The sequence below is a fragment of the Larus michahellis genome, chromosome 6 (assembly GCF_964199755.1).
Source record: "Larus michahellis chromosome 6, bLarMic1.1, whole genome shotgun sequence".
NCBI classification, from domain to species: Eukaryota; Metazoa; Chordata; class Aves; order Charadriiformes; family Laridae; genus Larus; species Larus michahellis.
In genome coordinates, this window is record NC_133901.1 from 9373713 (window position 1) to 9399964 (window position 26252).

General features: G+C 41.2%; 1 protein-coding gene across 4 annotated transcripts in view; it reads right to left on the reverse strand.

Annotated features, from left to right (window-relative positions):
• TIPARP (TCDD inducible poly(ADP-ribose) polymerase) overlaps positions 1-26252 on the reverse strand; it is a 41880-nt gene that overhangs the window by 8024 nt on the left and 7604 nt on the right. Inside the window, exons 1-3 of one of the 4 annotated variants that reach the window (XM_074593091.1) lie at positions 17867-18574; positions 17195-17324; positions 14728-15728 (exon numbers count right to left, since the gene is read on the reverse strand). In XM_074593091.1, the coding sequence (XP_074449192.1) occupies positions 14728-15665 (938 nt within the window). In that variant the 5' untranslated portion in view covers positions 15666-15728; positions 17195-17324; positions 17867-18574. Of the gene's footprint in view, positions 1-14727; positions 15729-17161; positions 17325-17866; positions 18575-26252 lie in introns of those variants that run through there. The other 3 variants (XM_074593090.1, XM_074593093.1, XM_074593092.1) reach the window with 3 other exon arrangements.

Below are 26252 nucleotides of genomic sequence, written 5' to 3' on the forward strand. Positions count from 1 at the left end.
TGGCTGTCCTCATGTCACCCGGTGACCAAGAGGATGTCCCCTGAGCTTGAAGTAGGCACAACACAAGAGCAAGTGCAAAGAACTGTGAGGGCAAAGGAACTCTTCAATGGTTTCCATGGACAGTGGTGGAAAAAACACGGGCTTTAGCACAGCAAGACAAAAACCCAAACCCAGCAGTCTTCCTAGTCCAGTGGTATTTATTCAGTATGCATGAACGGTACAAAAATCAATATACATATCCTTGACATTTTGAGCATACTAAGTAAATACAACACACAACCAGACTGATGAAGCAGCCACATACTATTCAAAAGGTTATTCTTGTGAAAGTTAGTGCTTTGGGGAAGAAAAGAAAATGTAAATGGCTCCAGATGAGGAGCATCTGCTGCCAATCCACCAGAGAGTTCGAGTATCTTTCACCACGTGCAGCAGAAGAGAACTAGGAAAATATGAAAAGGAAACATAATTTCACAATTATGGAGCCTACACCGAGGAATATTGCCTTTTTTTTGGAGTAGCTATATTGCTGCTACAAAAATCAACGCCAGTATGCAACTCCACGTAAAGTGACTGGTGCTTTCAAAAGGACCTAACGACAACAGGGCGCTACAAATTAAGAACCAGAGTACACCCTTTATCGAAAGGAGAAAATAGAAGTGCATTTCCTCTACACTTTACAAAGCCACATTTAACAGTGACTGTGAAATGCCTCAGCAAACAGCTTCTAATGCTGCTTCATTAGTCAATGTTGAGAGAGAGGCATCAAATTAAAGAACGTTCTCAAGTAGAGCACGGAGATCTAAAGCTCTGCTGATCACAGGACAATCGCTGGTTTATTAGCAATCAAGAACTTAAGAAATTTATGGAAATTGGAAAAAATGACAGTAATATTCATTCCCTTAAAAAAACATTTTTTTACAACCAGGATTAACATATTTCCAAAATACTGCTGTTTACATAATTAGTTTTCTACTTTTATAATCTCTTTACAAATTGTCAGCTTACTGGTATTCATTAACAGTTACTAATCTTTGGCAACTGGAAATGCAGCTTTTGAGACTATATAAAATATTTTCTTTGAATTCTTAAGAGTAAACATAAATCAAGCTGATACTTGAAAACTACAGTTTATTTTCAAAACTTTGGCACACTAATACCATAGAGATCACAGCGCTGTGTATGAAATTTGCCATATGCAGTGACAGCCATTCTAAACATCTCTATGATTTTATGAATACAGATTTGCTTGAGAATGGCTGCAGTTTTGCTAGCTATTTCACACTCTTACAGGTACAGTTGCTGAAGAATTTCCTTATGCTACTTTCACAGAAAACTACTGAAGAGTTCTCACTTTAAAAAATGACGATCAGCTGGAATGATCCTTCATTTCCCAATAGGAGGTACAGGTGCGTAGCTGTTCTTAGTGTTTATCATCATCAATTAATTGCACTTGGGTCTGTGAAGTGCTAAGCACTGCTTGAAGTATTAAGTGCTAATTAAGTATTATTCCCTGACATAGACAAAAGGATGATGTATCTGTTCCTACAGGCTCACCATAGGGAGATCTGACCCACTGCTCTTTGGGTAAATTTAGATTGCTCTCTTTGTTTTCATTCAATAGGCTTTCATATAGACTTAAAGACACAGAATAGTCCCAAAAGGCAAATAAAATACCTTAAAAATGCAACTCCGTGAGCTACTTTTAAAATTATTTGGACACAAAAGCATTCTTTTTGCAGCCCCTCCAGCCCAAGCCCCAGTCAGCACGGGTTTTGTCCGACCCATTTTGGGGACCATTCCCCCCAAGGGCAGCTGTCCCTGTCCCTGCCTACAGCAGGGATAACTCCAGCCAGCTTTCTGCCCTTTTACGCCGAGAACTTCCTACCCAAAAAAGAACATCTTGCCAGCTCCCTGCACATGCATCTCTAAAAACTGTCATAGAGCCCCACTAATTAAGATGAAAATATTGTCAAGACGATGTTATCGCACCAAATCTGTCGAAGGTTTAACAGTGTGTTCCCTACTTGCGTCAACAGCATACAAAATCATTACGGTTAGAAGACGAGTACAGGAGGAACCCAGCTATTCTGCGTAGGAGGTGTCTTCTAATAACCCGTGTCTTCCCACTGGCGCTGCAGCCCACCGCGAGGAGCTGGATATACTAATTAAAGCTGACATTCCGCATCAGGGGCTGGTGCGGGGCACCCACGCGACTCCAGGAAACGCATATAACAATAGCCCGGCAAGACAAACGTCAGAGAGACGACAGATCTAGCCGGAAGGAAAACTAGCATGAACCAAAATAAATGACCAGTACCAAGGGACTGAAATTAAATGTAGAGCTTGAAAAAATACACACACTTTCCGGAGTGAAAAAAATAATAACAGATCACCCCACCTTCCTGGTATGTAGTCATTTTGTTCCATAACAACAGGCTATAATCTACTTTATTTGAAAACAATGTGTGAAATCATGAGGAAACCATCTCTCTGAAATACCAAGCTGTGTTATTATTTATAGTATTTGCAGGCAGCACCATGAACATGATTTTTTTGAGTTAATTTAATCATTAATATATTTTTACTGCTGTTTTAGGGACATTTGCTTTTTCTTATCAAAACCTAGTCTTACAATTCCGAATTTCGGTGCCTATTAAATGTGTTATTTTTGAGAAAAGTGTGTTTAGCAATTTATACTGTTTATATTACCCTTTTGGGGTGAGGAGTTGACTCACTTGGGGTTATGTTGCACTTACAAACCCAAGTCCTGAATCAAGACCCCCAGATACCATGCTGCATATTGTATGAAACAAATACCCCAAAAGGTATTTCTCAATGCAAAACCTCACAATTTGAGCATTAATTCTCACTTTGATCTCTTTTCAAGTCAAATACCGTAACCTGGTTCTCCCTACTCCAAAGATCTGTAACCTCCAAGAAAGTGCAAAGAAATGGAAAACCTTTTCTTCATGAGTAGATTATTTTCTCTTAAGGGTGGTAAAGCCCAAAGGATTATTTAATTTTATTATAACTTTGTATGTTGCGTGTGTTACACTGGAAACAGATAATGCAAAAATGTTTGCAGTCGTTCTATGCTAAAGCAGTGCAAAGTAAAGAGGATCTGAAAATCAACATGCACTCTAAACACGATAAAGATTATCCATTAGCATGCTAAACTCTACTTTTAAAAGTAATCACACGTACAGGTTAATATCCTAAAAAGTTAAAGGTCTGTGAAATTTTTAAGACTGGAAAACAAATTCCACAGGCACTCGAAACATGGCTGGCTTCCAATACGTGACTTGGGTATTTCTAATATGGGCTCAACTGGGTTAAAATACAGTTTCCAACAGCCCCACAGCTCTGCAGCACAGCGGGGAGAGTCACAGGGCTGCAACAGGGGGAAACCTGTGGAAGGAAAAACACTTTCCGAGATGAACACAGTATGAGACTGCTTTGCCTCGTGCTTTTCACGCAGAGCAAGCAGATCTTCAGGATGAACTCCTAAAACTCGAGGTTAACAGTGCATATGCAAAAAAGGGTATTTGTGTGCAGACATGTTCTAATGCAAAACCGGCGGGGAACGGTCGGGTTTTTACACATCTCTCTTCTAGCAGTGCTATAACAACATCAAAACTTCACATACAATTCCAGTAAAACAAATTGCAGTAAGTTTTTTCCTACGACAAACAAAATCCGTGCACAGCTAAGCGTGCATCCATGTATCTCCTCAGACTCTGTTTAAGATTTATAAGGCTGACAGCTAATGACAGCTTACAGTGAAAACAGCTTCTCTGAAAGCTAAATATTTTTCTGCGAAACCTGTATAGAATGTGCCAAATTATTTCTCAGTACTGAAAAATGTAATGACTGTCTGCTGTTTGGAATTTTTTACATTTTTGTAGCTCACTGCTTCTGCCTCTTCTGGATCAGATTCCCTTCCTCTGTAAGCAAATGGAGAAGGACAGGATGGTCATCGCTCATTGACTTATGCTGACAATTCCCTGTAACAAGAGTGCAGGCATCAAGCACCGAAACAGCTGATTGCCAGCCCTTCACACACTCTTCTTGAAAGCTGAAGTACGATACAACACGATAAGTGTTCTTGTTTTCCCATTCCTAAATAGAACTGCTCAGTCTGTCTGACTGCAAAGGTGACAGCATTTCTAAACAACCCACATTTGGTGCGTGCTCGTGCCACAGAGCAGAGCTCAGCTCCCGCACACCTACCACTGCCTTTACCTTGGTCAATACAACTCCATCACTCCTCCATTCAAGATCCTAGAATCACAGAACGCTTAGACTTGGAAGAGACCTTAAAGACGACCATCCAGTTCCAACCCCCTGCCCTGGGCAGGGACACCTCCCACCAGACCAGGTTGCTCCAAGCCCCATCCAGCCTGGCCTTGAACACCTCCAGGGATGGGGCAGCCACAGCTTCTCTGGGCAACCTGGGCCAGGGGCTCACCACCCTCACACTCAAGCATTCCTTCCTAACGTCTCATCTAAATCTCCCCTCTTTCATTTTAAAACCATTCCCCCTCGTCCTATTCCTGTAGCCCCTTTAGGGACTGGAAGGGGCTCTAAGGTCTCCCCGGAGCCTTCTCTTCTCCAGGCTGAACAATCCCAACTCTCTCAGCCTGTCCTCACAGCAGAGGGGCTCCAGCCCTCGGAGCATCTTGGGCTCCTCTGGACTTGGTCCAACAGGTCTATGTCTTTCTTGTGTTGGGGGTCCCAGAGCTGGAGGCAGCACTGCAGGAGGGTCTCACCAGAGCAGAGGGGCAGAATCCTCCCCTTGCCCTGCTGGCCACACTGCTGGGGATGCAGCCCAGGATGTGGTTGGCTTTCTGGGCTGTGAGCGCACATTGCCGGCTCATGTTGAGCTTCTCATCAACCACCACCCCCAAGTCCTTCTCAGGGCTGCACTCCATCCATTCTCCACTCAGCCTGTGTTTGTGCTTGGGATTGCCCTGACCCAGGTGCAGGACCTTGCACTTGGGCTTGTTGAACTTCATGAGGTTTGCATGGGCCCACCTCTCAAGTCTGTCCAGGTCCCTCTGGATGGCATCCCTACCCTCCACGGGACATGGGCTCTGGGCAGTTGCTACCTGGGTTTACTTAAAGTTTTTCTCAGAGTAAGAGCTGCACCTCAGAACCCCCAAAAAGCTCTAATTATTTCATGAAGCAAAAATGGGGTCAAGATATTTCTTGGTATGGTATCCTCTATCCATTCCCCTTAGCTGCGAATAGTCAGAGGTTCAGCAATTTCAGGACATAACATAGCAGAATTTTCATGAAACTCAAACTTCTGTTAAATTAGGGATGCTTTAAAAACGGTATTTTTATTTTTCAAGTTGGTAAAGTGATCAGAATGCTACTTCCTATTAATTTTAATGGAAAATTAAGTGACCAAAATAGCTGAACCCCCTGATATCTACACAACTGTTTTATTTTTTCCCTGAATACTTTCACTGAAAACTTTTAAACTCCACACACGTTTTCTACCTAACAATAAATTATTTGGAATAACAGTGCATTATTGTATACAGCTGAAAATTTTAGACAAATTTAAGTGACTGCATCTGAAAAATACACTATGTGCCCAAAAGCCTACCTGATTTAATTTTTTTCCCTATTTATAACATTGGGAATACAGAAAGATACTCTTTCGCAAAAAAAGTTGATTCACATAAAATATGTGTAAATGTAAAGAATGAGTGCTGGAGTAATATTCTTTAACAGCGTATTTCTCTATTCTTTAACAGTGTATTTCTCTATTCAGAAGTATTGACTTTTTCAAATTACAACATTTACTGGCTTTTAAGCTCTGAAATCCTAAAATATATTTAGCAAAGTTGTTTAATAATAGCTCTTCAGTTAAAGCACTTCCTCTGTATATTAAAAAGCCTATGACCAGCTTACATAATGCAAAGCCATGAAAAAAAATGAATTGCGATTACAGCAAGTAATTGCGTGATTACATTCCTGGCTTTAGCTTTAAGACACCGATGATGAAAGCAAAGGCGACAACTGCACTTCTCAGCTGCCTGAGGCCTAAATATAGGTGACAGACCCCAAATTTAGGGTTCAAAACCAGTAAGAATGCAAGATGCTCAAGGTTACAACTGAAACGTTCTTTACCATAACATCACTTTATCTCCAGTACAGCATAATGATTTACTACTACTGAGGTACAACGTACGCTATCTAAAGTAAAGGGTACCCTCCACAATGAAGAGAATATGGAAAACATAGACTGGGAGAAGGAAAACCCAACAATAACGCAGCAAGGCACACATTGCCTTGTTTTGTGCCCCAGGAGAGGGTGAAAGAGCACGTACCACATCCCGGGCACACGATTGCCAGGCTAACCACCACTGGGAGATGCTCACATGCACTGGTGATGAAACACTCCGTACTATGGTGATGACAGAGGCAGAACAAACACACACAAACCCAGCAATTAAAATCCTTTCTCGTGCGCAGGGGTGAAACAGAGCCATCCCAACACTTCCTCCCAAAATGAGCTCCATGAATGGTGTCCATTGCTCTTCATACTTTCCTTGGGCAGTTTGTGTTAAGGGAAAGGAGAGTTTTGTAGCTAACATGATAAAAAAAATAACCTAGTGTTGTTAGCCATGAACTTTGAAGTCTCTATCTGGAAATATCCGTCTGGGGAAGAGCGAAAAGGAGGTGATGAATGCTAGAGTTTGTCAGAGGTTTGGGAAAGCAGGGAATGTATTCAAATACCTTGGTGGGGCACAGCGCTACTCCCACTGCCTCTCCGCATCACGCAGCAGGAACAGCCTTCAGCACAGCTTGAAACCAGTAATAAAAACAATGCTATCTTCTTCTACAGAAAAATATATTAAATGTCTCTGCAAACACCACAAAACTTTGCCTCATCTTGCTTCTAAGGTAGAAAATTACATCCCCATTTTTCCCTGGAAAAAACGGATGCAGAGAGACTAAAACAGGTTCTCCAAAGTCACAAAGAGAAACTGTGACAGAGGTGGGAACAGAGATTTCTTAAGAACGTCTCTTCACCAACTAACCAAATAAAGGTCTCTGTTTATAAAATAAAGCAGTTCAATGGAATTATTTGCACTGAAAGAATAAGCATATGGGACTCTCATTTTCACAGCACACAACCCCAAATTTGGTGTGGTACAACAGCACAGTTCAAAATAAAATTCCACAAGCGCTCTCAACCTGGTTCCTTGAATAAGTTACATTTTCTCTGTACCCTAACTATAAAAAAAAACAAAACCCAAACCAAATACCACCACAAAGACATTATCTCTTCAGGGCACTGAAATGAGTAGGTTACAACATTGTTAAGCAAGTTACAACATTGAAATCTTTTGTGAGATGAATGTGGCCTGTGAAAATAAGGCTATTTGGGCTCACTCTTCCTTGCATCCTTCTGAAGAACTTCAGCCTAATGCATGAACCTTCTGTGCTCTTTCGGTTCAATAAGACAAACGTTCTTTAGATGTTAATGTACAAATAGATGACTAGGAGAAATATTTTTTTGTAAATGCTGTGAAAATGCACGTGGTTTCGAACTCTTCTAAGTTCAGTTATATGTCATGAGTCTTACCGCAAACAGGGTCCAAAAAAAAAAGAAACCTAGTGATCAACAAAGGTCTGTACAGGAAATGAAACTCAGTTCCCATCAGAACAGCTGTGATACAAAGCAAGACTGAGAGTTAAACACCACTTAGATGATGAAACTGTTGATTTTCTCCCTATGACTAAACCAGTTCCTCTCTGCAATAGCCACAACCTGAAAGCCACCCAGGGGAACAAATGAGCTTAAAAGATCCAAACAGGTACAAAACCCTTTTGTACTTAAGGTTGAAAGATTAGTCAAATCGAACTCAGCTACTGTAGGAGATACAAGTCGGGCATCGACACCTTCTGGTGACCCCAAATCAGCAAAATTTCATCTTATTTGTAGCACACAGTTGTCTGAAGTTGCAGGTTGTAGTCCAGCTTTGGGTGAGGGACCAAACATTTAAACTCCACTGTATGAAACTGAACTTCACTTAAAGTATATCCTCTTAATAAGATCTTTCTTTTAAACAAAGGTACTGCAATAGGAATGTCAGATCTTAGACAACAGCAGCCAAAATTCGCTCCCATCGAAACCAATACCGATTCCATAGGAAGTAACAGCACGGGCCCAGGTAAGGCTCACAAAGGGATGTTCTTCAAACAGCTCTTCACAACACAGTGATAAAAATGCAGCCAAATCCTAATTGCTATAGGGAGCGTGAAAGGAAAACAGGAACCTTCCCTCACAGAAGCAATACTTTTCATCAGGGCAAGAACAAAAACAAGGCAGTAAACACAATCCCACTGTCTTGATCTTATCAGTCTCTCATCAATCTTAAACTGAAAAGAAGGGCAGCTGGTGACAGGGCAGGAAATTAGTTTCATGTTTTACTTAATTTGTTCCCTCATCGTGTCACACTGCTTCTCTCTACTGCGACTGTAAGCCATGCCAGAGGTGTACAGTAAGAAAGATTCAGAAAAGAGAAAGGTGATACAAAAAGATTTAGCTCTACACTTAAAGGCTCCATCAGGGACGAAAAAAAAAATTAAAGAAAATAATCTATCAATATAGTAGCTTTACTGCTTTTCCTATAATTTATTTTTTAAAAAGTTGGAAAGGCAGGTTTTCTTGTCTTTGGGGATGCTTGAAAAGTAATGTTCTGTAATGTTCTGGCCTGACTCACATATTTGTAAATCTGAGACAACTATTGGAATACTGGTCCAGATACATATACAGCTTAGATGAAAGTCTGGCCCCAGATCTTTTCTGGCAGGGGAAAGAAACAAATAAAATCTCCACCAAGCTGTCTGACACACAGATACCATCTCTGGATCAGGAAGACATTGAGGCACAACTGCTGAAAGACCGGAGACTGTACTGAGAAGTATGTTTGTTCTGTTCCGCTCTTCCCAAGAAACCCACCACTGGCTATTTTTGGACATGAGGTACGGGGTTAAAATGGACCTTTGGTGTGAAGAACTGCTAAGTTCCAAAAATCTGTAGCAATAAGGATGTTAAATACATACAAATCTTCCAAGGATTGCTGCATGTACCATATTTCATAATTCAAATCCAAGTTACATCTTCTATTTGCAGTGGAGGATAAACATGGATGTCCTTGCCTGAGGTGGACTACTGGTTTCAAAGGTCCCCTAACCACGCCGGTCAGGGATATATTTTGCAGAGAGTTTTGTTTGTTAGCTTTAATTTTTATATCAGTAGATGTTCTAGAGACAGCACAAGCCCCGCTCCGAGTGGCAACCGACCTGATACAGGACAGGGCTTCAAATCACGAGAGAGACATTTGCTTTCACAAAGCTGTGATATGAACACTTTCCAAAGCGCTTAGATGGAGCCCCATTTTCAAAGCCCCCTTTTTCAAAAACATTCTGCACAGAGAGGCCTGCTTCTTTTTTTTTTTTTTTTCTTTTTTAGAATTCTATCCAATTTCAGGACTTAAAATACCTCTGAGACTTATGATAAATAATGAAACTGCACCAGTTTAATCAATGCTTTACATAAGATGGTCATATACAAGGCTAACGCTCACTAGCAATCACCAATTCTGGATGTTTCAGTTTTTGAATGTTCCATCCAGGGTTTTGTGTCACGCCCTTCACATCCAGCTTCCCAAAAAAGGACTCCTTTATACATTTGACTACAAGTACCAAATTTTGCAATTATTACTCAGCTCAAATCTTTACTGATTTCAACAAATACATGTACCGACTAGGAAGGAACTTCACGATCGCTGCTCTTGCTAAGCAAATAATTGTAACAGACTCTTTCTGTTCCTCTCCCGTATGGAACCAGGCAGGGCAGACAATGCCACGCTGCTGTGCCGGCTGGAGTACCTGCAAGCAACTCTTCTGAGCAATCTGTTTCACCAGTTATAAATCTTTGTTTCAGAAAGGGCTGTTTTATTACCGTAAGTACACAGGGAACAGACTGACCTCAACCTGAAGCCAGGTGACAGCTGTTTCCAAAACTGTAATCCATTTATTGACGTGAAACAAGAAAAGGGATATATGAGTGGTTGCTGATTCCTACGGCAGCTCAACATAACACTTCTAACTTCCCTAGATTTGTATAGCTAGAAGCCAATTAGTTTTATTTCATATGTAAATGATACTATAAAGTGGAGCAAATAGGAATTCACCGAAGCACATTATTATAAAGCACAAGGCAAACACTTCTAAAATCACTTCACATGCTTTTTATTTAGAGTTTGTCTTGCATTCCTTCTAGCAAGGAATTAAAAGAAGTTCAAAACCATTCAGCTGTGTACATTCAAGAAACACCACACACAAAATCGCCAGGCACAGTGAAATTCAGCTGTTTTCTCATCTCCGGTGTTATCAATAACACATGAGTTATCTCATACACTGTGGCAGCTGTGCAGATCAGAAAGATAACTTCTGAAATTTAACTATTCAATTGGTCAGACAACCTGCAGTAAGTCCCTGAATGACTGAAATGCTTCCACTGTGCTCTATATGATTTTAAATCACATAAACATACACTGACAGCATCAGAGAAACAAGTTATCCCATGAACACAAGAACAAAGGAAAACTAGTTTCCTTTACATTTATTTTTGTATTTACCTTTTATGTTTACCTTCCCAGATACCTCCATATGCCTATCGGGAAAACACACAGTATTTACTGTGACTTCATCCAAGAACCATCCATGTATGCTAAGCAATTAGCTCCCAGGCAGGATATGTACCATTGGAGGTCCACCTGCTCTTCCCTGACTGGAGCCATTTCATTTTGGCTTTTCTCTTCTAGCTAGAAGCAGCCATTTCATAAAATTTATAGAAATTACAGAAAGCAACTATGAGCAGGTGTTGTTTCCCGTGAGTTGGAATATGCCGGGGTACACACAGTTAAACAGATGCTGCAGTTCCCATGGCACACAGGGATGTCTCTTTGCCAAGGGAAAAGGTGGAATTTTCAGCCAAGGAAGGGGAACTGATAGGTCAGGAACTGCAGAGTTGTTTTAAACAAATCCTCATGTAATCAGTAATGATGTTGCTTATTTTGAAAAGCAACACATGCATGACTGGACAGGTGTGTGTGTGCGTGGGGAAAACCTGCTCAGTTCTGCAGCCAAGTATTTCCCCTTACTAAAGAGCATCTGAAAATATCCCAGCTTGGGTACTCTCAGGCTGGAAAGCAGTACTTGGCAGGGCTCTCAAACACTTAGCTGCAAGCTGGAACTTCTCCAGGGCCTCCTCACATGTATGAGGAAAACCAAGTGCTTCTAAGTATTTTAACCTGCTTAAGTTCATATCCCCCCATTTGTTTAGAAAGCTCGGTATTTGGCTCTAAATACTTGATCGACTTAAAGCAAAAATATAAACAATTTATGAAAAAGTTTTATATTCAGTTTGAGGTCAAACTGCAACAAGTATCTGAGGCCGTTGTATTACAAAGAAGTAACTAAACAAGGTTTAACACTTCTCCTACTTTAAGATCATGTTCCTTTAGGTGAAAGACAACAACTGAATGTATATTTTGCATTACTCATCTCAATAACACTGAGATGAAGAAAGAGCTATATAAATAGCTACTTGAAGAACATCATATTTGAATTTGGAGCTTATTTTCTAATTGAGCCAGCAGACCAACACTTTCTTGCATGGCCCAACTTTCTTGGAGCAGCACACAATGGCAATATTATGCATGCAGACTGTTAACGATTACTTACTATGCCGTATAAACTGTGTTTAAAACAAAGGAGAATAAACAGCTACCACCCACTGGTTGTCAGGCTGGCTTCTGCAGGGCCTTTCTTGGACATGCAAACTGCTGAACGGACATTTCCCTGTTGTACACAATCTGTATAGATAGGCCTGTAAAGCTAGTCTGACCACAAGAGATTAATAGCTTTAGCCAAATAATGCGGTAACCATGTGAACGATGAGCTGTTCTAGCATGTTTGCGAGCCTCTCAGCAAGGTTCGACACGCTGCTATCTGCATCTTGTTGCCAGGAGACACAACATCGCCCAGGAACACGAGGGAAGGCAGGTTGCAGTGACCACCAGTGAACTCCATGAAGAGTCACACTGAGTCCAAGCAGCCCACAGCTAAAGGTTTAGCAGGTTCTTCTGATACAAGATGACATTGCGAAAGAAGAAACTGGTGATGATACACAGTAAAACCCCACAGCATTTACCCCATGATTCAAAATCTAACTCAAATTGTGCTAAGACTAAGTTTTAAGGTATGTCAGATTCAACGTTTGAAATCAGAAGCTCTAGTCTTAAAGCTTCACTCCTAGGTTCACTCCTAGGTTCTCACTGATACTTATCCACAAACACAAAGCTCTTCCAAGGGAAGAGATATATACAAGAGTTACAGAAGCTGCTAATTTGTCACTCCATGGTAATCGTGTGTTATAAATTTACAACGGACATCCTACTTTGCACTGGGGCATGATTTTCTAGCACTGACTGAAGCAAAGACCTTCACAAAGTCTTTTAATAGAAGTAAGAAGAGTACAGGCTATCGAATCAGCAGCTCGAAACAGCATTTAGTTAGAAAATACCAATGTTTAAAGTAATTTTAATCTCAGTAGACCACTTTTACCTGAAGAAAACAGTTAGGCAGACCCTCGCTGGGCAGCCAGCTCAGCGAGATGAAGTCTAGTTTGTATTCAAAGAATCCGCCTCCGCTTTGAGAGCAGAGTTTCGCGCCGACGCAGAACCCGCAGCAGAGCTCTGACCCAGCACACCTGGACTTTCCGAGACCACGCTGCTCCTCCGACCTCACTCACGCTAAGAGAACGTCATGTGTCTGGCAGCACACCCGCTAAGGTTCAGACAGACAGAAACTCTGTGTACCGAGAGACCAAAATACCCACCAGACTGGAAACCTGCAAAGTAAGTGCAAAGGCGGACAAAGCTATTCAGCCAATTTTACAGGCTGGAGATGACTAAGCAATTATGAAGCATTGTTTCTTTTAAAATTAATCATGCCATCATTTACAACACGTAGATCATGTGTGTAGCGATGGATTCTGTGATACAGGCTTCAAAAAAGAAAACTTGCCCATTTGCTCAGAACTCAAATTACTTGCACAGGCTTGTCTGATTTTTACATTTGATGCTTTGTTTTCAGAAATCATTTCAAATGCTTGGGAAAATTTGAAGTTTCTCTGTTGTAACATACAGCACATTTTATCTGCTATGCAGTTTCAAGATTTTTTTATTATTATTTTTTTTAAACAGACTGGCATATATTTTCAAGACAGTTCTATAAAATATGATTACTCCCTATTATATATAATTCTTATTTCCTACTTCACTTTCATTTACACTGTGGAGTATCTATATTCTGGTACTGCCTTCAGTAAAAAGGATGAATCTGTAATCTGATGGAGACTGAGTTTTAGTGCCTAATCCAACATCCAGTTAGGTGAAAGTAAAGACTACGTTCACATAGACTTTAAGCCTTGGATTGGGTCTCTGGTGCCTAATGAGAAATCTCAGCATATTAAATGAAAATTAAAACATTAAGGAGGAAGGGATGTACTTCTTCAGGAAGTGGAAGGAAGAAGAGACAGTGAGAACAAATCCACAAGGACTCAGATGGCAAAGGCAATTTGGAGTTTTTACTACACAACTACAGAAACGTTGCTCTGAACTGCCCATGACAAGAATGAGTTGCAGCAGGCTCACAGATTATGGCAGGGCAGATAAGATAAGAGAAATTTGCATTGTATGCTTCCTCCAGAAAAAAAAAAACAAAACACAAACCCCAAAAAAACCCAGTCTACACCCTGTGCTCATACAAATATGGACTATATAGACCCGATGAACTTGTAAACATCAGCACTCCCCACTACTACTCAAAATGGAGCCTGCATTATAAAAGTTGAAGAAGTTCTGTTTTAGATCTCAGGGTGCAGGATCAAGCCTAAATCAATAACATAACCAGGGAAACTTAAAAGCTGCTTTCTAAGTTCAGAGAATGAATAGATAAATACTATTATGTATAGAGGAAACAATAACTTCTAATGAATAGTTTAACACGTCTAGATGACAATTTAAATAGATGATCAGCATTTCTGAAGCTATCACTCAGGTTGTTCATAGTGAATTTAGCTGAAACATCACCATATATTAGCAACTATATGAAATTTCTGGTCAAAGGGCTTAACAAAGCACCTATCTGATTTTAGTTGCTTAGAATGTAATTATGAAAGCTGTGCTTGAAGTGCATACAGTCAGTCTGGATTCACAGCAACAGAAAGCAACAGCTGTATCATTCTTGTTTCAATACCTGCAAAGGCTCATTCATGCTGCCACTTTCTCTAATATAGAGAAAAGACTAATTAGGAACTTCAAGAACAAGTACAACGTTACACAACAGCCTCTGTCAACTCTTTGAATTTCTACAGAACCAAAGTTTTTTTTTTTTATTTCATGCACTTCAAAGTCCTTCAGCTTCAAAGAATACTTTCCAAATGATAAACAGTAGTTTTAATAGGTGTGCAAGAATTTTCTGTGGTGGCAAACATCATGTGGCTTGTAAAACACTTGTATACAAAACATCAGGAAAAAAGAACGCACATTCTGTTGTAACCTGTAATTCTGTTTCTGGACCACTGCTCGATTAAGCATGCTTGCTATAAAGGGAGTAAATTCAGTTACCTACCGATATTTCACTTTGATCCTATCATTGTCAGGGTTGCAGTAGAGTCTTTCCAGATGCTCCTGCGAATCATTGGTCACACTTTGCCAACTCTGGGTTGCTGTCCTTCTCACCTGCCAATGGTAAGGCAAGACTGTATGATGTTTGGGACAATCATTGCCATAAACACAAGTGCCTTGGAGAAAATCCACACAGATTTCTATTCCGTCTTCCTGATGAGTGTGATACTGCAGCTGGTTCAAGAGCTCAAATACCAGGTCAAGAGAAGCTTCTTCGCTTTTATCCTGGAATATTCCGGCACTGAATTTATTGCTTGGGTTCAAGTTGTACTGCATTGGACAGCTATTCTCGTGGAATAGGCCAGATGTGTAGCTTTCCAGAATCTTGTCTGGGAACAAAGGACAAGCTGCACCACCACCAGCAGTTGGGTGCAAAGGATGATCCTGGAATGATTCATTACTATTATCAGCAGCAGTTCCAGGAGCAGTTTCTGGTGAGAAGCCCTGTTTGCCTGACTGGATGTCCTGCTCCGGATGCCCAGAAGAAGGACGAGCTACTGGCAACTGACTCTGCACCTCTGGAGCTGTTGGCATCAGCACAGTCACGTTACTTTCTGGTTGGGGGCAAGAAGTACCAACATCCAGAGACTTTTTCACAGCAGGTTCACATAAATCACTGTGACCGCCACCTTGGCCTCGGGGCAAAAAGACCCTATCCAAGGTCCCAGCTCCCAGCAAACTGGTAAAGATTGGCCTCAAAGCCCGAAGAGTTTCTGTGTCCAGTCTCTTCTGCACTTGCTGCTTCTTCTTGAAGCAAGGCTTCACGGGTGGTATCTTTTCAGACAGTCTTATCTGAGGAGGAAAGTCCTCTGAAGGAGGGCACTTCATTCCTGGGCAGCGAGCCTGCTGCACAACACACGCTGGCTTTGGTTCGGTGTCCATCAGACACAGACTTTGCTCTTTCCAAATCACTTTCAAATGTCCCAGAGCCTCACAAGAATCAATCTAGGGCAGAAAGGAAAACAAGACAGTTAATCTCTCTAATTGCTCATGGTTGACACGAACAAGATCACCCCTGGAGAGGATTTCGAGCCAGCAACAGCTAACTCCTCCCCTCTCTGTGACTGTGGGTAGCCCCTAGGCACGTAAAGCATGAAACCAGCTAAACTCAGGCTAATTAATCCCAAACACACACTCATCATCTTCTCACACATGAAATCTCAGAGACACTCAGGCACGCACGCACAGTCCCCGGGGGGGGGGCAGGAAAGGGGGATGGTCTGATGCCCTCCTCCTTGTGATGATGTTTGTTATTAAACAACACCTTAGTTCATTACATTCCACAAACCTGAACACTGCATTGTTCATTTTTATGCATCCCTCACACACAGACCTGAGAACAGAAGCGTTAGCAGACGTACAGCCCTGAACGTTCCCACCACACTGCAACGACATTCACGCACCATTTCTTGTCCCATCAGATAAAGGGGCAGACGTACCCATTCCCATTCCGTTCACATAGATCTTCCCTCATACCATCTCACACATCCACCCAGCAGCATTGCCAGAGACCTGCTGCCTTCAGTTAAATGAAGAGCCAACTTCATACTGACTTCAGCAGGGGGCAGGATTTAATGTTTGGTTTTTTAGACACAGGAATTCAAGTGCTTACACCCTGTTCCTCCCGCTAGGCATCTGACAGTGACAGTCTGGGCCACATCCAGACACTCCCACCTCACACACAGCCATCCTCACATGCCCACACACTCCCGCACTGACTCAGACGTACAGGCTGCACTCCCTCACCCTGCTCTGACACACTGAGCTCGTTTGCCTCTCGCTAGGCGAGTCAACAAGAATTAAAACCAGGCAGCGAAGAAAACAAAGGGGTGCTAGTTACTCAGGAACAGGGAAAAAAAAATATTTTCAAGATGATTTTTTTTTTTCCTGAAGTACAAACAAATGCTGTGTCTCATACGTCACCAGAAAGTGAGCTCTACACCTTTTAATCAGGGATCTTGCAATATTTGATTACATTTAATTAAACCCTCTTCAATCTCCTTGCACGTAGCCTCAAAGCTTAGAGTGGAGCACATTAAGAATTATTTCCTCGATAAATGCATTCCAAGTAAAGTAACTTCTCATTAACAAAACAAAATCCCAGTAAACAGATAAAATTTGGCAATAATTTCTTACTACTGATGATTTGCTCTGGAAAATTTCTCACTCAGTCTTCCTTATTTTGGAACATTCATTTATAAGGCTTTTGCATTACCCTGGGAAACAGCACGCCAGGATTGCCAGGAAAAAGAAAAGAAGTTGTGTACCTCTCTGGTTTCCCAGTCTTAGATCAAATTTAAAGCAACTGGTGTATTTGTTTCCTGGTTAAAAAAACCTCCAAAATTATTAGTATCTCTGTTATTCTTCCACAGACATACCAGGTAATTCTCTTTCTAAACCACCAAGGGTACCTTAAACCTCCAAGTAACTTCAAAGGTTTAAGAATCCTCAGCTCCAAAAGGAATCCGATGCTTCAATTCATCGTGCCCAGGTTTAACAGCCCTGTGACATGCAAGAGGATCTGCCAGGGTTCAGGGAGTCCTGCTGTGCCGAGAAGCTAAATAAGTAACTTATGGTCATTTTTCAGCCATATCTTTAATGCTATTTCAATATTGGCGTTGCTCACTCGATTATCATTTAAGTTTCGCTGCTATTTTTAAAGAACTGCCTTACTGTATAGAGTTGAATCCCTCCACAACTCTAAACATAGAAAGCAGTGGGCATGAAGAATATCAGAATTCGCTGGCATTTCTATTTCAGCACTTTAACAGCCCAAAACAGCCGCTATTATTTAGAAACAACATCAACAATCACCAAGAGCAGTGCTATATTTGCACAACACATTTCAACGGAGGAAGCTCTCTCGGTGGGAGATTTCGGTCCCTAAGTACCAGCCTTCTCACGCGAACCACACCTCCTTTTCCTTTGCTGAAGAAAACAAGCCTACTCGTCCTAAAATATTTTTTTTTTAAATAAAATTAGAAAATAAAAGCAACAGCCCAAAGAACAAACCCTGACAACAACAGGAGCGAGCAGACCCCGACACAGACCGCCGGGCAACCTTCCCCCCTGCTGAAACCTACCGGCTTTTGCTTCCCTTCAGTGAGATTCCTGCGTTTTGTCCCAATTTAAGAACGCCACCAAAACAAGATTAGCCTTCTGGTAGGGAAAAAATAAAAATGGAAAAAAAAAAAAAATTGTCTGCTGCAGCCGCCCGCTGGCACGCCGGTATTTCCACCTTAAAAATGCAGAAACGCCGGCGTCGCGGGTCCCGGGCTGTTTCTCGAGTTGCCTTCGGGGTTACCAAGAGACGGCGGGGAGGGAGAGGAAGGCAGGCGGAGAGGGGAAGGCAGGAGAGCGCAGGGAGGGAGACCGGAGCCGAGCCCCGTCGCGGCGGCGGCAGCTCCGCCGGGCTCACCGCCACCCCGCCCGCCCAGCGCTGCCCCTCAGGCCGCCCATCCCATCCCGCCCCGCCGCTCCCTCTGCTCCTCACATCTTCTCCCGGCTGTTTTAAATATCACTTCCTCAGAGCGCCTGGCGGCAGCTGCGCGGCCCGGGGCGGAGCCGGGCTCCCCGCCGCCCCTGCCAGGAACCGGCCCGCCCCGCCGCGCCGCCCCCCGCCGGCGGCAGACAAAGGCGGCGGGGCTGGAGCCAGCCCCGTCCCGCGGCCCTGGCGGCCGCTCGCCTCTTTAAAGCCGCCGTGTCGACACCGCAGCAAACTGAAAGTGTGACTCGATCATTCCCAACAGCAGAGGGACGAGAAACCCCTTCGCGTTCGATTCACCACGCGTTAAGCATTTCGTTTCGCCCCGATGCCTCACCGAAGAGGGTTCCCTCAGGCAGAAAGCCCCGGGGCCAGCCCAGCCCCAGCGTGCCGGCACACAAGGGCCGGAACGCACCAGCGCCTCGGCCCGCGGGGCTCAGGCGGCACCAGAACGGACGGTCCGCACTAAAGCCAGAGACAGCACCCTCAGTTTCCAAACGGCGCTGAATTTCACGGCGTAACTCCCTCGGAGATCGCTAACTAATGACTAAGAAGCGAACCAGAAGCCCATCCTGGAACAAAGTCACGGTGACTCAGTTTCTGCACCCGCACGGCATAAGCTTGGCCCCCGTCCCGGCCGCCAGGATCCGGCCGGTGCTCGCTGCTGCCCCGGATGCGCTCGGGAAAAGAACGCACAAAGTGCAGCAAATACAATGAATTACACTAAGTTACTACTTATTCACACGGCGTGTTCTATCGCTGGACTTCGTTAAGAGCATAGTGAACTTTCTGCTGCCCAAAAGCCACAAGCGTGCTGTCCCCTCCTGGCTGCAGGCTGTGTGTGTGACAGCCGGGGACGATGTCCCCTCCTGGCTGCAGGCTGTGTGTGTGACAGCTAGGGACACGTCCCCGGCGAGCCGCACGGCCGGACTGCTGCACCCCACTGCCACAGGACACGTCAACTCACACTGACGCCACACCACCAAAATTAAGTGCATCCGCATCGCTAACTTGTCCAGATAAAATAACTTACAAAGAGATAAATAACTTCAGAAGCTAAATTTTATGCTGATGGAAGACCCATTGTATTATTTGTGTTATTGTTTTCTTTTTAAATAAAGCCAGTCTTTCATTCTTTATGCTCAGTGATTTTATGAAATTATGTATACAGAAAATACAGGCATCTGGAAAGAAACTGTCTTTTCAAGATGGCACGAGCTTTGCAGTGTGTTTTGAAAATGCAGCACAGCTGCGTTTATAATGCAGGGAGAACATGCCATTTCTGCAAAAATATTACCAAAACTGAGCTTTGTATAGTTGGAGCTGACTTCTTACAGAATGACACAATAGAGGCTGAGTAAAGAAGGCATCCATATCTACAGGAGCTGAAAACAAATTATCATCTGTAAATTAATTGAACTCTTGAGTGTCTGAAACATCAGACAGGCACAGCCTTACACTGTCTGGACTCAACCAAACAAGAGCTTTACCAAGCGCGGTGACTGGCAATGTGTCATATCCTCAATTACTGAGAAACAACTGGTATACACACTTGCATTTATCTTCTATTACCAGAACAGAAATTATCTGTTTGGAATTGCTTATTTCATGCATGAGATATAAATAAGTAGCACATATGGCTGAACGACACACCAAGGTACGCACAACTCCCACTGCAGTGGGATTGTAAGGACGTAACTGAGGAAAGACGGAGGCCTGGAATAACCATCTTTCTCAAAACAAATGTATAATTAAAGGAAATACATCACGGCACACCAGCAGATCATACACCCATTTCTGAGGCTACCCCACACAAATATATAAAGAAACTATGACCACCATGAAAGTATGATCTCATTTTTAAATACACGTTTAAATCTTAGGCAAGAGAAAGAAAGCTTTAATTATTTCTTTCAGATGGTAAACTGCATCAGAGTGAATGCAGTAATTTACAATTCTGACTTGCAAATAATGGAATAATCAGTACGCACACTTCACTTACTTGCTGATGAAAGAAAGGAAACGTCTTCGACTTAAATGTTCATGCTAAAAAAAAAAAGTTCTCAGGCTCCAACACATTTTTTTCTAGTGACAGAAACAAGACCTCCTTTTCTACCTCTACGGTGGTGGGTAGCAGTGGATGGGGGGAACCCTCTCATTAAAGATTAAGAATCCTTGCAGATGCAGTTTTGAGGGTGTTGTGGGTTGACATTTTTGGGAGCAAAACCAATGCAGTATATAGACCAACATCTTTCAAAACCCTCTTCTCCTGCTTCTTTGTATCCAGGAAAAGAAGTTAATGAGGCTAAAAATACTTCCCTGCCTTCAGGATAACTTTCTAAACTGCGTTATCTACTTCAGCCAACTGTCCAAAACTTTTAACATGTTTACATTTTCACTTTCTCAATTATGGAGCGGGTGAACATTGAAACAACTGACAAGAAATGGCAGGACGTTATGTGGTGTTACGCAAGCACATACCTTTCCATAGTATCTAAGGTGGCCTTTCCAGAAAATAAGGTGGCCTTTCCAGAAAAAAATACTTCAAGGTCATCGTGCTAACCATCAGTACTGCAAGATTACTTTTCATTGACAGTATGATAATTAATTTAATTGACAGTATGATAATCACAAAACCACTGCTATCATTCCAAGTTCTTGCTACTCAACACAGAAGTTGCATGATTAAAACTCATGCTTACAGAACGTTGTATTGGTGGGAAGTTAACTTATCTGGAGACTACATGTAACACTGTTCTTAGGTGGTCTTTGTTGATTACAAGGCATCAAAAATTCCTCCTGTGAGGAGTCTAAGTGCTACTGTTCCCAAAGTGCTTATACTCTGTATATCTACAATAATCTACCTCGCTTTACACAGCAAATCAAAAGAAAGAACCTGACTTCAGTAATACAAGAGTTTCCTTCAAAAACTTCTCTATCATTTCTCCAATTTGATCAATTACTACATAACATTTTACATTTTTTTAAAATTGCTTTTTAGCTCTGGATCTTCCACTACATACAAGTAAAGAAATCAGTACATATTATTACTACATAAAATACTGAAATATACAGTTCCAGGCTTTTTTACTTAATATTATCATTCTTATGTAATATAATTATATTAATATTTTCTTAATTGTCTGCTATAACAATTAAGCAAAAACACAAAATGAGACCTGTCCAAGGCTAAGCAACAAGTCCATGGTGACTGGAAGAGGACACAGGTCCCTTGACTCACACAACAGCACTTGACACATCGGATCAACCACGTAGCACTTCAAAGTCAAAGAGAACATACTATCTTTGCTATATAGCAGCAGACATGAATGCCAAAAATAAGAAAAAGGAATGAAAGTTGTTATTCTTAAGCTACTGAATCATTGTTTGCAGTTCAAAACAGACTACACAGTTATACTGCCTTTATTTTAGTAAAAATGCTGAACTTCTGACTTTGATTTAGCAGTGTCAATCAATCTATTAATGTTTTACAGCACTGAACAAAAGATGTACGTTTATTACAGAAATCAATATGAAACTTGGGAGTTCATTTATGTAGCTAATTTTTACTGTAAGGCTTTAAAATTTACTAAAGAGATGGTTCTTTTCCACACCAATGCTCGATGACAAATGCTAATCACTTTCAAATAACGTTTCAAGCCTTGTTCTGCCATCAAGTCAGTTAGGTAAGTATCAAGGGAAAAGAAATGTCAAATGATGCAGACATTTTTTTAAAAAGTTAACAGAGGGAAAAAGAGAACCTCTGATCAGTTCACCCTGTTATCAAGAGGTACTAACTCTTCTGTACCTATTAGACTTTTTTAATCGTCCTTTTTCCATAATAGGATATTTCAACCTATTATATATAGATTTCTTTTTTCTCCCTTACAAGTTGCATAAATAAACTATTTATAAATTTTATTCTCTGTGCTTATTTCTATCCTCCCTCTTACTACTAAGACTGGTAATTTTTTGGGGGGTTGATTTTTTTTTAGAAGTGAAAAAAGTGCTTGCTGTGTTTATATGAAGGTGAAATAATTCAAGCCAGTTTCACTAATGAAGAGAGAGGAGGGCAGCAAAGGTTTAGTCAACACCTGTATTCGGGTAGCCTTTTCTGGAGTGACACCTAGTGGGCCACATCTCGCTTTGGTCTGAAAATTTGGAGGGCAGAAATGTCAAGATCCAAACATGCTGAGATGAAATTTTGTATTAAAATCTCCCTCCACTGGAAATGATCAACATTGACTCAACTTTGGTGAGGCTGGCACGCGTAACTTAGGTCAGGAGGAGGAAAATGCTCCATGCTGGAGCCTGGGAAAGAAGCTGGGAGCCTACTTTGCTGGGGGGCACAGAGGGGGGCCTCTGTGTTGTGTGTCTATGTTTTTAAAAATGGCTGATTTCCACACACTGTCAGAATGAAGAATTGCTTCTGAAAATGCCATTATAGTCAGAGCAAGATGATGGGTAAGTAAATAACTATAGTAATTACTATTCCTTACCAGATAGAGCCAGGAATCTTAGATAACTAAGCAGTACTGCCTACTGACTGGTAGGTGCATTTGGCTCTTTGGAGGACAGCAATGACCTAAAACCACAGTGTTTTTAAGGAAAATATAAACACAAATTATTCTTCTGGTACTAACTACAAGCAAGTAAAAAAAATAAACCCTTATCTTTACACATGATAATCTAGAACTGGTATGAATGGAAGAAGGCGGCTATAGTCCTTAAAATAAAAATCTTCTTGATAGTTAAACAACATATTCACTGTGTAGTGGTGATTTTTTAGTAAAACCCCATATTCTTCTCTTTTACACTGCTCAAAAGAAAAGTATCAAAACTAGAGTAGTTCCAGTTCATCATTATTAGTAAATGAAACCTTTTGAATCCAGACACAATTTTTACAATTGCAGCCAGCAGTAACAAAAAATAGTAATTTCCTTGGTCTCAAATTCACCTTCTTTTAGTATCTTGTACTAGTAGTTAAAGGTTTTTAAAGCACACCATTATGTTTCTCTCATTTAGTAAAACCTGTAGGTTTGACAAAACACGTTTCTCAGAAAAGAAAATCATATACTACACATCTGCGTATCACCACACTTCTAGTTGTTTTGCTGACTATCAGATAATCTTATCTCTGTAAGCGATTTATGATTCACGTATTCACACAGGGAATGCATGATTCAAAAGCGGGCCCTTTTCCGGGAAAATTTGTTAGAGTTAATCATTTATGCAGAGATATCTTACTATTCTAAGAACTGCAGTCTCAGAGGAACGGACCTAGAACTGTGGCCTACACATGCAGAACACTTTAATGCTTTTAGCATACCAGTACAGTAACGTTATACAACTTTAGCTGAAGCGTTACTAAGAGTTCCCATCCACCTTATGAAACAAGTAATTTTATCACAAAATAGAAACAGAAGAAAAAAAAAAAGTATCAGTCATACTCAAGTCAGCAGTCTCTCAAGAAGTCTTCTAGATGGAGTTTTCTTCTGCAGCTGTCCTATCGAATGTTGTACCAGTTGGAGAGGAAAATTAATGATGCTTCAAAACTAAAAAAGTAAATAAAAAAATCCTAAAACCTTATTTTTAAAATGCACGTAGCGAGCATTTGCAGGGTGTCAGGCACAAACTAGGAACAGGTAAAGTATTTCACTAAAAAAACCCAGAAGTCTAAATAGCATTCTGTGACTGGAGTCTGAAGACAGCCTTTCATCAGTGTGATCAGGACTTCTGGAAACAGTGCCTCTTGCTCAAAATTAAACTTCCTGACTTGCTCACCCACAAAGTATCATGCATCCATTCATGTATCTCTTACAGACCAGGGAGATGCTATAGGACATTAAACTGATTAAAGCATCCATTCAGTTTTGAAGTTGATTTAGATGCATGAGTTAATACATAAAATAACAGTAAATATGCCCACAATGGGGACACACTCATTTGGTTTATATGGGGTTTTGTTGAACTGCTGCACCCTCTTGTGGAAGTCTCTTAAATCAGTATAAGCCATGTAGATTTAGTTAAGGCCAAGACAACACTTAGGATGCATCCTTAACTAATACAAGCAATACAAACTGATTCATATTACACCATGTAACTTTTGAGATTTTTTTGAAGGTTAATTCTAAAACGCTCATCATTCTGTAACACAAGGATCCCACCATAGCGTAAGTAGTGATGTGTGGATGGCAGTGCTTTGGTTTTACTCCTTTACACCGTGGTTTTACTCCTTTACACCGTGGTTTTACTCCTTTACACTGACTCCTATTTAAACTAAACAAAATGGAAATGTTCCTTTATAATAAATACAGTGTTGACCAACTAAAATTTAAACAGTTCTAAAATTAACTGCTACTTCTATCTAGCACACAGGTAGTTTAGTATCTACATATAAATAATGTCCAATCTTCAACCAAAAATTCCAACAAATTATAAAGGGCCACCTGGAAGGTAACAGTACCATAATATTTTACATTTCAAAACAGCTAAGAGCTGCTGACTAGAGCAAACCTTCATTAGAGCTTTAGTTATGCAATAAAACACTGATTCTACAAAGAACTGCAACACCCTTGAAAAGTTAAAGGTATGAATGAAGATCTCAGTAGACATCTCTTGGAAAGGTCAAGTCTTATAATACAAAAGGGAGAAGTATTATAAATTTGACTGCCCTTTCTCCGCATGATTCAAACAGCAAGGAGGAATACAGTTGCATTTGCATCTTAAATTAAAAATAAAATAAATTAACGGAAGAAATTAACACCAAATTCAACAAAACATTTTTCTTCTAAAGATGCAGGAGATGAAGAACAAAAATCTGAAGCTGAGGAAATACTGTTAATGTTCAAATCCTCAAACTTAATGGTGCCTCCTGAAAATGGCAATAATAATGGACATTATTTGCCAACATATCATGCACATCCAAGGAGCTAGGCATGGTTCCAGATCAGCTGTAGCAACACAGTAAAGTTCTAACCCTGATTAATGATACAAAACGATCTGGAAGGAAATGGGATGAGTCCTTCATTTTGCCTAATACATATGTACTCAACCAACTAGAAGAGACGCACACGTTGCTTTAGAAATCCTGCATGTCTTCCTTTGGTACTGCATGGCATACAGTCTGTCTCAGTGTTGATTCCCAAAGCCTCCCTGCTGTGGATATTGTGAGCAGCTGGATGGATAGTCTGCAGAACACATAAATGAAACCACAGTGTTAGGGAATATCACGCAGAAAACAGAAAAATGATTGCTATATTCAGCAGATGACCTTTCTCTGAAATAGCCTTAAGTGACCATAAGTAGGAGAGATGCTCTGCTCTGTGTTTTAGAATGAGTATATGCCTTTGAAAGATTATTTCTTTATGGATGAATTATTGTGTGGGAATACACTATAAATGTTTTATTTCTAGAATTCAGCAATCTGTGTGTTGCTGAATTCAGTATTCCAAAAGGATATAGGATACTGCCTTGCTATATTAATTCTGTTCATGAAGATTTTTTTGCTTTTAAATTTCCTAGGGTTTTTTAAATTAGGAAAAAAAACATCACTTGGAAGAATTTCCTCTAACACACAGGTCCAGGTTGAGTGTAGCCACGACTGGCTAGCTAGAAAGCACAAAGCTAATTCTGTTTTCCGTGGATGGATTTATCTCCAACCTATACCAATACGGCATGAAATAAATGAACCTGAATCAATTCTATCCAGAGCTAGCTCAAGTCTGCACTATGCACAAGATCACCGCAGGTGTGTGGCTACACTGCTGCTACGAGAGTTCTACAGCTGTGCTGCAGAAGTTTTGAATAGCTTTCCCATAACACTGCCTTTACATTAAACTCAATAGGTCCAACCTGGAGAAGAACTAGACCACCGCAGATACCTGAGTGGCTGTCCGTAGTTATTCTGGCTCTTGTCCTTCTCATTAGGTCTCGCTCCATACTAGACTCGCTGGATCCAATGTTGCTGCTGCAAAGTGCGCCTA